Genomic DNA, 13,448 nt, shown 5'->3' with positions numbered 1-13,448 from the left:
AGCTCCTAGGTTTCTTTCTCCACTTTGAGAATCTGCACCGTCTACCTGAGAAGCCGATCCCGCTGCACCGCCCAGTAAACCTCTGGAGAGCGGGTGCAGGAACATCCCACCCCCAGCCCCCCACCGCTGTTTGCAGTCACCTAGTCACCTGGAGAGAGCGGCTGAGGCCTCGCCGGGAACCCACCAAACGCCAGGGCAACACGCGTTCGACAGTTACGGTTGCAGCCAAAATGCTAACAGGAAACTTCAGAACAGCAAGATAAAGAAAACGCTCTGAAGCTCAGGCTGCTTAGTTCCGTGAGGAAAGCGAGCATGCAAGCCTGTTCGGGGAAACTCTGAAAAGGGAAGAATAATTAACGAAGCGGGGGGCGGGGGGGTAGTCCTACCAGAGAATAAATAAATTACAAAGCAGCCGTTATTAAAGCTCAGGGATGGGTCGTAACTGACATCTGCAGAGGAGGGGAAGCCCGGCTCAGACAGAAACGCGTGCAGGGGCGGAGGAATGCACCAGAAACGGCGTTTCTGGCAGGTGCAGGTGAAGGAAGCACCGTCAGTCCGCCGCTGGGGACGGAGCGCCTCGCATCACTTCCGGGGCCCTCCCTCATGGTGAAAGGGATTCCAGATGGGACAAACTGAAGGGTGAAGGACGGAGGGAGGGAGGGAAAGGGGGAAAGACATTAGGTCGCTGGAAGAAACCAGGGGAGAGCGAAGACCTGTATCCTTCCCAGGGAATAACCACCCCGAAGCCACGGGGGAAAAGCTTGACGTCAAACGCAAGGCGTGGGCGTGGCAGGGACAAGCGGCGCCAGATGTACAGGCAAGCGGTGGGCGGGGGGGGACAGAACGCGCTGCCGAGAGCTAGTGTCGTGCTCCACGAGGGGCTCCCAGAAATGACTCGCAGACACACAAGCACGCGGGCAGAAGGCGGGCGGTGGGCGAGGCGGGTGCCCCGGGAGGCTGGAGACCCGGTGGCACCCGTGCACGGGGGGGGGTGGGGGGGGGGTGGGGGGTGTGGCTATGCGCAGTCACGGCAGAGGACCGGGGAAGGCCGGCCAAATGAAGGAATGCTCAGATACCCTGGGGGAAAAGCGTGCGGGTGTAGGAGTTCTGTCTTGGTCGTGAGCGGACGATGGCTCTCCAGGGACACGTAAGAAAGTGGACACGGAAAAGCCAGGAATGAGGGTCACTGCTCACTGTGCAGTGCCCTTGGAGCCTTCGGACTGGTCTTGAGTTTGCATCACTAAAATACAAACTTAAAATGTAGGATTTGAAAATATCCAAGGCAAGAGCTTTTAAAAGGGACAAAGGTGTCATACTGATTGATGAAAGAAACACATCACGGGGCGCCTGGGTGGCTCAGTCGGTTGAGCGTCTGGCTCTGGATTTCAGCTCAGGTCACGATCTCAGGGTTTGTGAGTTGGAGCCCCAGGTCGGGCTCTGTGGTGACAGTGCAGAACCTGCTTGGGACTCCCTCTCTCTCTCTCTCTCTCTCTCTCTCTCTCTCTCTGCCCCTCCCCCGCTGTCTCTCTCTCTCTCAAAATGAACTTGAAAAAAGATCCCCCAAATGTATGGAAACTGTTTTCACTAAAAGACAAAAAGAAAACTTGAAAGGCACCAGAGACCAGACTCAAAGAGGCAAGAGACCAAAGTGCTGGCTTCTCAACAGAAAAGGCAGGAGGCAGACAGCCACACCCCTGCCCACCCTCAACTGCACTTAGCGGAAACACCTTTAGGAACTAAGGATGAAACGGAGAGGTCTTTTTTGCACGAGCAGAAGCCGAGAGAATTCACTGCTGCTGCTAATTCCTCAGGCTTAAGGACCGTGATCCCAGATGGACCCACGGGAAGGAGGAGGACGCTACAAGGCGTAGACGCACGTCTGCACTTGCAGGAGCACGTGCCTGGGCTTGAGTCTCAGAAATGCGCCTACGTGCCATCCCACAGGGAGGCGGACTCTCCAGGGCTGCCTCACCTGCCCGTGGGGACTCTTGTCAGCAGCACCCACACCACCCCGTGCTTGCGACGAGTCCGCGAGTCCTTCTTAGCACGGCGCCTGGCCTGTGGCGAGCCCCCAAATCGTCCTTCACTGCATCGTGGGGGCTGGGAGCCGTGGGAGCCACTCCAGATCCTGCTTCGGGAGCTCCGATCAGAAACTGTCCCAGAAGACTCGCAGAACCTTTCTCCGATAGGAAAGATAGGGCAGGGGAGGCCATTGCCCTGATGCTGGAAATAGAAATTTTGGCTACTGCCAAGAAGAAAGGCTCCTGAGGTTCCGGTATGGCCAGCCGTCTCCCTTGCACCTGCCAAGAGCGGGGTGGAACTTTCGCAGTGGCCGGGCCACTTACGTGGGACCCCGCAAGAGCTCAGTCTCCTCAGGGCTCACTCAGCTCTGCCACATGGGGTCCTAGGCAGAGCCCACCGCGGGCAAACCAGCAGACGGGCACCCCAGCTCTCAGCAGAGGTGGTCTTTACCCACATTTTTCTACCTATCTCACCTTCTATCACCTAGCTGTCCACCCACCCTCCCATCCTGTGAAGTCAGGCTTGTCTTTCAACCCCAACCCTGCCCCTTCCCCCAAGGAAAAGAACACACGTCAAAAGCCAGACCCGAGGCCACATTTTCCACCGTCATCCCCCTCTTGGATTTCCAGTAGTTCTGACTGTTCCTCCAGGATGCTAACCTTGCTCACCGCCCCCCCCCCCACCCCCGACCCCATCCCCACTCCTGCTGCCCAGGCTGGATGCCAGCCCTCTGTCCTCTTCCCGGTTGTACCAGGGGGAATGAAGCGGACGCATAAGGCTCTGCGCGCAAGTCTGCTTTCCCATCTGACTTTATTTCACTTTTTTTTTTTCTATAAAACTCCTCCATAATTTCACAATTTAACAAAAAGTTTAAAATTCAGGACAGAAACAATCCTGTGACTTATTACAAACACGATTCTCCTTTATTCCTTTTATCCAGGAGTTGGTCTCAGGCCGATGAGTGTCCTAGTTCCTAGTGAGACACATTCTTTGTAAAAACCCTTATGGGCAAGAAAGGTATTCGATACCTTTTGCTTTCAGGTGTCGGTTTACATTTTGTTCAGGAGAGAGCAAAACACAGGGATCTGCACTGGGGGCAGGGGACTTAACACTAAACACGCGGCAATCACAAAGTGCCGGCCCCTTCCTATGGAAGCGTCCCCAGAGCCCTCGTGGGCCCAGCTGCCGGGCAGCTGGGGGTGGGCCGGGGAGGGGGGCAGCCGGGAAGGCTGCGGTCAAGGCCCTGGCTGCCTGGCACGTCCATCAGGTGATCATGGGGCCAGCACTGGACCCAGAGCAGCTCTGGGGGACAGCACTGGGGCCTTCTGGCCAGAGGAGGTAACTGAGAAATGGGTTGGTGCTTCTGAAGGCCCCAGAAACAGCAGGAGGGGCCAGACGCTGCTGCTACCGAGGGCAGGCCGAAGCCTGGCCTTCCTCCAGCTGCTTCCTGGGGACAGCCCGACTCCAGACAAGAACGCTGCCCGAGTCCGGTGTGGAGCCCGGGAGGGCCTGTGGCCCTTCCCAGGAGATGCTCCGGAAGGGGAAGGGCTGGCGCCCTGGGGCTCAGGCTCCCGGCCATGGCCCCCAGCAGCCTCTGTGCAGAGGGCCGGGCAGCTGCTGCCTTTCACGTAGCCCACGTCAGGCTAGTTCCTTCTGTCCACTGTCTTAAGAGTTTCCAGAGAAGAGAGGTGCCCCACTTTGGAGTATTGTTGGCCTGCCTGGGGAAGGGGAAGGGGACGGTGACGGCACGGAGCCTGCCACACAGGCCCGCCCTCTTCCTAATACCTCAAGGCAGTGGGGTCAGGAGAGAATCAGAGCAGAGGGCGAGGAGTCGTGGCGGTTTCCTCTGAAAGTTCTCGGGCCTTCCCGGCAAGTTCTGGGGATTTCACCAGGGAGGCTGAAATTTGGGGAAACCTTGGAGGCAGGTCTCCCCAGGGAGTGTTTAGGGTCTGCCTGACAGACGGAATCGGGGACACACTAGTCGGGAACCACAGGGAAGGGGAGCTTGGCACTCCCCGCATCGGAGCTCCCGACAGGAGGGGAGGAGAGGCCCTCTGAGGGTGGGCTGGGGAGAGAGGGTGAGCCCACCTCGGGGCCCTGGTCCTTTCCCCCCACACAAGTCAGGGCGGGGGCACTGGGGGATTAGAGGCTGAGCAAACAGGACCCCAGCCCCCAGGAGCCCCACCCAGGGTGGGCTAACCCCATGAGGGCATTCTGGCTGAGAGGGTGGGGAGCCAGCTTGGCCCTCGGAGAGTCTCAGGCATGCGAGGAGTCAGGTCTCTGGACTGGCGTTGACTTGAAGGGGTGGGACGGCCAGGCCCGAACCAAGAGAGGGGTGCCCGGGAGGGCCTGCTGCCGGCTGGGCCCTGGCTCGAGGGGCTGGCTCTAAGTCCTGACGCTCCTCAAAAAACTCCACAAACTATCTCGTCTTATTTGGCAAAAGCTCATTTTTTCAAAGTTCGAAGACTCCAACGACAGAGAGGAGGAAGAGGACCCATGGAAGGAGGAAGAAGACGAGCCGTGGGGGGCAACACACGACATGGCCCATGGCTGGTGGAGGCCAGGAGGTCTGCTCCTGGAGGCGGCCGCCGGTCTGACCAGGCGCCAAGTGCGCGGAGGCCCCTGGGTGCCGAGGACCCGCTGCCCCGTCGTAGTGTTCGCTGGCCCTCGGCTGGGTCCTCCGGGCCACGGGAGGACGAGACATCCTTGGAGCCGCGAAGGGCGAGTCCTCCCCTCGCCTCTTAGAGGCGCCGGCGATGCTCCAGCTGGGCCTCCGGCCCCGCGACAAGACCAGTGGGAACGTCTTAACCTAAAAGTCCCGCCTTACTCACCCCCCACCCCCCCACGTGCACTGCTGCCACGGAAACGCACACCCGGAAACCGCTCTGGTACCTACAGTGCATACACATACGCTAGAGAGAGAACTGTACAGACAGAGTCCCAGCACAGTGAGAGCCCGCGGGGGACTGCACCCGGCCTGGCGCGGCCCTGGGCACGGTGGGTGTGTGGGAACCGTTGGGGGAGGCTGGAGGCAGTGCCCCGGCTGCTCAGAGAGGCCAGGGCAGTGAAACCATGCCATGTGTCCTGCGGCGGAGCGGGGCCCCCACCGCGGGCCACGTTTCCTCCCCTGCTGAAGTGAGGCCTGGTGCTGCCTTCAACACAAGCTGCTTTCTGAGGGGGGCCCAGGTGACGGCCCCTGAGTGTTGGGGAGCAGCGGCGCCGGCCTGCCCCCCCTCAGCCTCAGGGCTCCCGATCCGGTGGTGGGGAGGGGGGGCCGGGAGCCGATGAGGAAAGTGCAGCTGGCCGTGCGGGCCGAGGACAGGGCGGTCACTAAGGCAGTGCTGCGGGTGGGTGAGTCGAGAGAGAAGAAGGAAGGCGGGGCCTGGGCGTGGCCTCCCGGGGCCCCCGGTGAAGAGGGCCCGGCACCCGGCCCAGGGTCATGTGGCCACGGCCTCCAGGTAGCTCTGCAGCTTACGCACGGTAGTCTCGTCCAGGGAGAAGAGATCAAAGTCAAAGGTGGTGTTGGTGACGTTGAAGTGGCCGGTCTCCTCAATCAGGTTTACGATCTGGAAGATGGGGCAGGGCAGGGCAGGGCAGGTGGCTTAAGAGAGCAGGAGGCTGGTCTGGGGTGGCCCTCACCCCTCACCCCGCCCCCTGTCAGGCTCTGAGGGAGAGGAGGAGGAGAAGGGCTCCCTGGGAATGTCCCGCAGCATGCACGCCTCCCGCACCTGTTGCAGCACGTTGCGCTCCCTCAGGGCCATCAGCCTCCGGTGCAGCTCCACCAGCTCATCCGTGTAGGCCTGGGGTGACGGAGGGGCGCTCAGCCGGTGGCCGCAGCCCCACCCTGCCCACAGTCCCACCCATCTGGGCCCAGGGTGCGGGAAAGAGGACGGCCTCAGGCACCCCTGGGTGAGGCTGGGACAGGGCACAGGCCAGAGGAGTCTGTCCAGCTCCGGGGGCCCAGAACTTCCCTCCCACCACCCGCCGGGCCCCAGTTGTCCACCTTGTCGTAGGTGCCCCTCTTGAGGATCTTCTCGGGCTTGCTGCAGGCCTCTGGGCTCCTCCGGCCTGACGCCTGCAGGGCAAACCCAGATCTGCTCTGAGCTCTTGCCCTCACTCACCTCCTCTCCCAGCCCGCTGGAGGCTCTCCCACCCGCCTCCAGAGCCTGCCTGGAGCCCTGGGGCTGGCTCCTATCCTCCTCCTTCTGACCCTGACTCTAAAGGCAGCCAACCATGGGCAACAGATAGATCTCTGGGGTCTGGGGGGAACCAAGCCTCCCTCTGCCCCCACCCTCAGTCTCCATTCCTTGGAGACTACAGTCCACATCCCGCAGCCCTGCCTCCAGGACATGAGGGCTGAAGCAGAGACCTGCTCGCCCAAAAGACCACCTCCTCCTCCTCCTCTTCCTCCGAGTGGGGGCCACCTTGGGCATCCCCCAGCTTACCTTGCTGTTGGGTGGGGGCGGCTTCTTGGAGGGAGGGGGCTCCCGGCTGGGCAGGCAGGAGTCGGCACTGTTGTCACTTTCACTGTCACTGAAGCTCAACCTGAACACAGGACACAGCACCCTGTCAGGCCCTCACCACCTGCTGCTCTGGGGACCTGCGCTCCCGGATCCTGCCCTTCGTTCTTGGTTCGGCGCTCCGCTAGACCCCAGGAGACCGGCCTCACTCGGCACAGAGCCCCAGAGCAGCACGCTGGCACTCTGAGGGGCTACGTGGGGCTCCAGGGCCAGCACACAGCCCAGTGTCGGTCTGCCGGTCTCACTCCTGAGCTCAGCTCTGCTGCTGGTGACCCTGCAGGCAGAGCCACCTGCGGCAATCTGCCCAGGGTGAAATCTCGGCTCCCACCTGAGCTGACCCCCTCTGGATGGCAGGCTTCTGGCAGGGACGTCAGGCACCCTGTGCCCGGGAATAAGCATTCAGGCTGTCTCAGGGGAAGGGCGTGGCGGCTCGGGGTCACAATCCCCAGCACGCATGAACCTATAGCCCCATCTCTCTCACTCCGTCTCATCACACAAAATATGTCGGCCCGTCCGTCGCCTTTAGCCCTCTCCAGAGTCTCTCGAGGCATAGTGAGCAGGTGTGGAGGGAACTCATCCGTGGGAAGAGTCTCCGTCCGGGACCCCCAGTCCCTGGGGACACCCCGGCCTTGCCATAGTCAGGAGGAGTCCCCCAGGCCTGCCAACATCTACCACACGGCACATCCACCTGCTGCTTTCTCCTTCTGCCTGAAACAGGCCTCCCCACAGAACGCAGCGCACAAAGTACCCAGGTACACGGTGGCCAGAACCTTGGCCCTGGGGGCTCTGGCCTCACTCCTCCAAGGCCACGGCTGTCCTGTCCTCAGAGGGGCTTCTCCCACAAGAAGCACCAGCCCCCAGGGCCCTGCTGTTCTCGGGGGGCCCAGGGCCTGCTCTCCCCCAGACTCCTGCAGCTGCAGGTCTGCCGTGGGCGGGGGGTGGGAACAGGCCGGCGGGAGGTCTCCTCGTTGCCCAGGTGGCACTATAGTGTCCCCCACGCCTGCGGGCCCACCAGGTAGCACCTCCCGAGAAAGCAGAGGGAATAAGGTGGGGCTCTGTCAGTTCACCCCAAGCAGCCACAGTGCCAGCGTGACCCCTTCCCTGGAGCCCCAGGAAGCCCCTGAAAAGGACACTAAAGGCCCTTCTGCACATCCAGTCCCCGTGCTGTGCCAGGAGCCCCTCAGGACCAGACTGACACGTGTTGGAGCTCTCAGCATCCCGCTCCCAGTGCCGTGCACTGCCAGCACACCGGGCGGTCATTCCCGTCATCCCCCCGGCCCGCGCCCCAGTTTCCCTTACCTGGAGGGTGCCGGCAAACGCAAGAGCCCGTTTAAGGACTCTCTCAGACGCAACTCTGGGCGGCGGGCTTAACCGGCATGACTAACAGCGCCACGGCAAGCACCCGTTGGGCGTCCCTGAGCCCGCTGGGTGCAGACCCAATGCCCAGCCCATCTGAAAGATGAGCCACTGAGGTCGCGAGGTCTTGGCCTCCCAGGCAGGAGGGCCTATATCAAGACAGGGCCGCTGGCTCCCGGGTCTGCCCGTTCTGCAGGCCTGGCACCGAGGCCAGCATTTGCTCTGGGCTGCAGGCTAAGAACACACAGCCATCCCTGAGGTGGGCCCGCTCCAAGGGTCCGGGGGCGCCCCAAGGAGGAGCCTCAGCTCACCCCGCTCTGAGGAAAGGACAGATGTCACCCTCCCTAAGCCAGCAGGCAGCCACAGCAGCTCCCCACGCTGGGGTGTGTGCCAGTCCCAGGACGGTTTCCGGGCCGCCCTCACCCCGGGCCACGCAGGGGCAGAAGGGTGAGGGGGAAGCGGCCCCCTGGCCCGAAAGCAGAGGAACGAGCCTCCCCCTACACCCTGAACCGGCCGTCAGGCTGCTGTGCGCTGCCTCACTCCCCTCTCGGCTGGTGACCGGACCTCCCTCCCTGCCCTCTCTGCCCTCCCTGCCCAGCAGGCACCTCAGGAGCCGCAGCTTGGTGGAACTGAGAGAGCACGCAGCCCCCAGGGGTGCCTCGGGTGGGGTGCTCCGGGGACACGCTCAGCCCGGCCCCACCTCCTCGCCCCCTCACCCGCCCTGCTCGCTCCCCGAGGGCCCAGGCACCTGGAGTCCCTCCCAGCATTGGTCTTCCCAGAGGCCTCCTCGCCCGACGAAGAGTCGTCTTCGTCGGATTCCTCCGACTGCAGGTCCTCCACCATGGAGCGCAGGGGGCCTGGGGAGGGCAGTAGGGGAGGCAGGCAAGGGGACAGAAGCAGGATCAGGGCTCTGCCTGCACTCCACAGGTTCCCCTGCACGCCCGGGACCACGCGGCCCTTCTCGAAACCGTGACCCCCAAACACACCCACACAAACCTGCCTCGGAGGTCCCTCTGGCCACCTGAGGTCTGCCACCCGCCTCCAAGAGCTACCCCCGTGGCCACCCCCTTCCTGAGGGACCCCCTGGCTCCCCACCCCCTACCTTCCTGGCCCTGCTCGCAGGCTTCTGGCCCCTGGCCCTGCTCGCAGGCCTCTGGCCCCTGGCCTGCAGCGGGACTGCAGGGCCCCTCCATCGCCCAGGCTGAGGGGCAGCCCTCCTCTGCTCCGGGTGTGGGGAGCACAGTCTCTGCCTGGAGTCACGGCAAGCCAGCCCCAGCCTGGGAGGGCAAGGCAGCCAGAGCCGGGGGCACAGAACCCTCCCGGGCAGCCTGCGCCCCTACGCCGGCCTGCCCAGCCCCTCAGCAACCCCCTCCGCTGCTCTGGGCCAACCGTCCGCTCCTCTCTCCAGAGGCCCACAGTTCCAGTCCCCTACAGACGGCATCTTGGTTTATATTCCTGTTACCAAGGCAACAGAGGGACACAAAGCCCTCAATTACCTTGGTCACATGATCCCGCTCGGGCAGGTTCCCCCTCCCTTCCCCATAGATAAGAACCCTTGGAGCGAGTGTGGGCTTTGAGCATCCCATCCCCCATTCCCCTCAGCGACTGCAAGTCTGAATTCCAGGCAGGCCATACCCTACCCCACCCCCCCCCCCCAATCCACTCCCCAGCTCTCCCCAACCCTTGAAAAAAAGGATTCTAGGCTCTGGGGGCAGGAAAATCTTGGCCCAGTTCACCAGAAGTAATGGTTCCAGTTTGAGGATGGGCCCCTTGATGCCCTCACCTCAGCACCCTGTGTGTGGGCTGGGGCCCGGAGACCCACCCTGCACCCAAGGAAGGCCCTCCCTGCTCTGGGGCAGCCAAGTGGGCCTTATGCCCTCTTCCACCAAGCCTCCCCGAAGGCATGAGGGAAGACAGAAATGCAGACTGCTGGGGTCTGAGCCTGAGTATCAGCCAAATTACGCAGCAAGAGCAGAACCTATCCTACCCCATCCACGAAGAGCTTTGCTGGGGTGGGGGAGAGAATGGGAGCGGGGGTAGGGTGAGGATGGGGGTGAAGACTGGGGCAGGGGTGGGGTGAGGACAGGGATGGGGAGGGGTGAGGATTGAGGCAGGGGTGGGGTGAGGATAGGGATGGGGGAGGGGTGGGGGTGAAGACTGGGGCAGGGGTGGGGTGAGGACAGGATGGGAGGGTGAGGATTGAGGCAGGGGTGGGGTGAGGATAGGGATGGGGGAGGGGTGGGGTGAAGACTGGGCAGGGGTGGGGTGAGGACAGGATGGGGAGGGTGAGGATTGAGGCAGGGGTGGGGTGAGGATAGGGATGGGGGAGGGGTGGGGGTGAAGACTGGGGCAGGGGTGGGGTGAGGACAGGGATGGGGAGGGGTGAGGATTGAGGCAGGGGTGGGGTGAGGATAGGGATGGGGGAGGGGTGGGGGTGAAGACTGGGGCAGGGGTGGGGTGAGGACAGGGATGGGGAGGGGTGAGGATTGGGGCAGGGGTGGGGTGAGGATAGGGATGGGGGAGGGGTGAGGATGGGGGTGAGGATTGGGGCGGGGTGGGGTGAGGATGGGGGTAGGGGTCGGGATGGTGGTGAAGACTGGAGCAGGGGTGAGGTGAGGATAGGGATGGGGAGTGGGAGGATGGGGGTGAAGACTGGAGAAGGGGTGGGGTGAGGACGGGGATGGGGACGGGGAGAATGGGTGTGAGGAGTAGGGCAGGGTGGGGTGATGACAGGGATGGGGGAGGGGGAGGATGTGGATGGGGGGGCAGAGGAAACAGTGGTCTATCTGGGATGGGCTGCTCCAAGGAAGGAAGGAAGGGAGGGAGGGAGGGAGGGAGGGAGGGAAAGGGACCCTCCTCCAGAGGCCCACCAGCAGCAGCACCTCATCAGCAAGGCTTGAAGCCTTTGTCACACAGCCGGGCAGACCCGAGGGCCCCGGAGACTGACCCCAAAGAGGAAAGACCACCAGAAAGGGCAGCACCTCTCACACCTGGCTGGTGGTCAGGGGACCTGCTTCTGTTTTGTTCTTTCATACGGATCCCCTGAGCTTCCAAAAACCCAGGTCTGTGGATCTCCGGGGCCCAGTCCTGGAACAGTCCAGGGCAAGGCAGCCCAGGTGTGGGGCTCCCCCACCCTTTCCCACCACCCCCGCTCCCAGGAAGCTGTCAGTGAACTTTTATGGCAGGGGTAGCAGCGTTGAGACACGGGTGTGCTGATGCTCAGGCGGGGATGAGCCCCCATGTGAGTCGGTCACATGGAGGAGACTGTCGCGAACCCCTCGGATTCAGTCCCAAACCCAGCGCCCCACTGGCTCCAGGTGGGCGGTGGCTGCCTTTGCACAAGAGAACTCCCTTCCTCGTGCAGCACGCACCTTGACTGTGGTTCTGAGACGGCTCGAAATCCGAGTCGGAGCTGGAGTCGGAGCTGGAGCTGGAGTTGGACGGGCTCGACTGGGCAGACTTCACCCGCGACAACAGGCACGGGCGGGACAGTGGGAGAAGAGACAAGGAGACTCCTTCAGTCCGAGGGGAACGAGCGGGCGACGAACGCCTCTGGCCTTCACCGAGTCTCGGCCCAGACCCCCACTCCAAAGCTCGCCGAGGCACCAGACCCCAACACCCCCTGCCTAAGGCACACATGAGCTGGGCTCCACGGATGGCCCAGCTCCCGGCTCCCCCTCAGCCCCAGGACACCGGTTAGCATTCAAGATGCAACGCAGGACTTTTCTTTTCCCACTGAGGGACTTGAACTTTCTAGCAGTTCCAGGAGAAGCTCCAGATCACACCTGCCTGCGCAGGGGGACAAGGAACTAGACAAGCCGTTGATGCAGGGCAGGGGGCGCTCCTCTGTTTGTGGGCCCTCCTCTGGTGACAGCATGCCCCAGCTGGTGTGGGCGGTGGTGGTGCTGCCACAGGGCACAGCTGAAGGGTCTGGACAAGAAAGGTGGGTGCAGAGACCCCCTTCTCATCCTGCCCGTTCCTCACAGCCCATCCCAAGGCTGACGCATGATCAAAAGGCGTCTTCCTGCCACGTGCTGTCATCCACCGGGCACCTGAGGTCATGACGAGCATGTGTGCACATGACCAGCAGGTGAGGACACCGTGGCCTGTCACGCGCAGAGCCGGCCAGTCACACCCCTTCCTCTTTCCTTTTTGCAGCCAGCCACCCCAAACTCAGCCACCGGGGGGCAGTAAAAGCCAAAAGAGGACACTAGATGGTAGAGAGGATGGGAGGTGGGGGGGTGGTTAAGATGCCTGGGGGTTGCGCCTCTCTTGGTGGACAGGGACCTGGATAGGGACCATTTGCTTCAGACGCATGCATGCTCGTGGCAGGGGCCTCCGGCAGTGCCACACAGAGCGCTGAGCCAGAACAGGGGCAGCGTCTGTTCCCAGGCCCTTGCTTTCTGCCAACAAGCTACTCCAAAGGGGCAGCATGGTAAGCGTGGGCCAGGGGGCACAGGCCCCAAAGGGCATAAGAGCATAGTCCAGAGCTCAGAAGGTCTGCCTTGGCCCAGAGTGCCCCCAATGCATGGGGGGCTGCTGCCTGAGACCAGCAAGGCTGTCCTCGGGACGGGCTATCCAGCCCTCTGGCCTCAGGATCCTCTGAAGGAAATGACAGCTTCAGCACCTGGGATCAAGCACCTCCCCTTGTCAAGAGGAGGGAGGGGGCCGGGAGACGGGCAGAGGCACCCAGCGGCGTCTGCGCAGGTGTCTCGGGAGTGAAGAGCCCAGAAGAGCCCCTGACCTGTTGGGGCAGAGGACAGCCCCTCTAGATGGTCTGTGAACCAGGGGCGGGCCCCAGCCCATGCAAGGGGCCCTAGGAAGGCACAAGTCTCCTCCTCTACAGACCCATGAGTGATCCAGGCTGCCCCGGGGACAGAATACTTTGCACCTGATGAGTTAAAGCAGTGAGTCCTCCAGGGTTTACCACAGTCTTCCAGAACCCACTCCCACCTTCCCGACGCACCCCTACTGATGTCCCCTACTCACCCACCTTCACACTGGCCAACGATGTTCTCTGGGAAGCCCTCCCTGGGGAAACCCGGCCTGGACTGCCATCAAGCACTGACCACTGAAGAGGGGCCATCCAGACCCGCATGACCCCACGACCCCCAGCAAGGGGCCCAGCTGGGCCTGGAGCCACAAGGCGCCTCCGGCATGTAGACCCCGAGTTCTTATTCTGGCCCAGGGGTGCTGCATTGTGACCCTAGCTTTCTCACCAGCATCCCCAGTTTTAAGCCTCAGTTTCCCGATCTGTGAAAGAGCGAGTGTGCTGGCCTCTGCTCAGTGTGTACAGGTGTGTGTGTGCCGGATGCTAGCTCATGAAGGTCAATGCCAACTGTGCCAACGGACCTCTGGGGCACAGGCCTCGGGCAGGACTGGGCCAGGGACGTGAGAGCAGCAGGGGCTGTGGGGCGGGCACAGAACAGCAGGGCCACGTGCTAGACCAGGGGTGGCGGCAGCGCCCGGTGGGGAGACGGGTCGGCAGACTCTGGACACAGGGAGCCCCCAAGAGGCCAGCCTGGACCCTGTGTCAGAACAGGCGAGCAC

General features: G+C 62.7%; 1 protein-coding gene across 3 annotated transcripts in view; it reads right to left on the bottom strand.

Annotated features, from left to right (window-relative positions):
- Positions 1 to 2,813: 2,813 nt before the first annotated feature.
- Positions 2,814 to 13,448, bottom strand: part of MLLT1 (MLLT1 super elongation complex subunit) — a 67,574-nt gene continuing 56,939 nt past the window's right edge. For all 3 annotated transcript variants that reach the window (XM_027049361.2, XM_027049362.2, XM_053220021.1), the window contains 6 exons: positions 11,270 to 11,357; positions 8,647 to 8,755; positions 6,468 to 6,567; positions 6,026 to 6,097; positions 5,751 to 5,822; positions 2,814 to 5,588 (listed from right to left, as the gene is read on the bottom strand). In XM_027049361.2, the coding sequence (XP_026905162.1) occupies positions 5,460 to 5,588; positions 5,751 to 5,822; positions 6,026 to 6,097; positions 6,468 to 6,567; positions 8,647 to 8,755; positions 11,270 to 11,357 (570 nt within the window). In that variant the 3' untranslated portion in view covers positions 2,814 to 5,459. The remainder of the gene's footprint in view (positions 5,589 to 5,750; positions 5,823 to 6,025; positions 6,098 to 6,467; positions 6,568 to 8,646; positions 8,756 to 11,269; positions 11,358 to 13,448) is intronic.

Source organism: Acinonyx jubatus, chromosome A2 (assembly GCF_027475565.1).
Source record: "Acinonyx jubatus isolate Ajub_Pintada_27869175 chromosome A2, VMU_Ajub_asm_v1.0, whole genome shotgun sequence".
Taxonomy (NCBI): Eukaryota; Metazoa; Chordata; class Mammalia; order Carnivora; family Felidae; genus Acinonyx; species Acinonyx jubatus.
The sequence above is the reverse complement of the archived record's forward strand: the minus strand, read 5'-3'. Positions and strand labels throughout refer to the sequence as shown.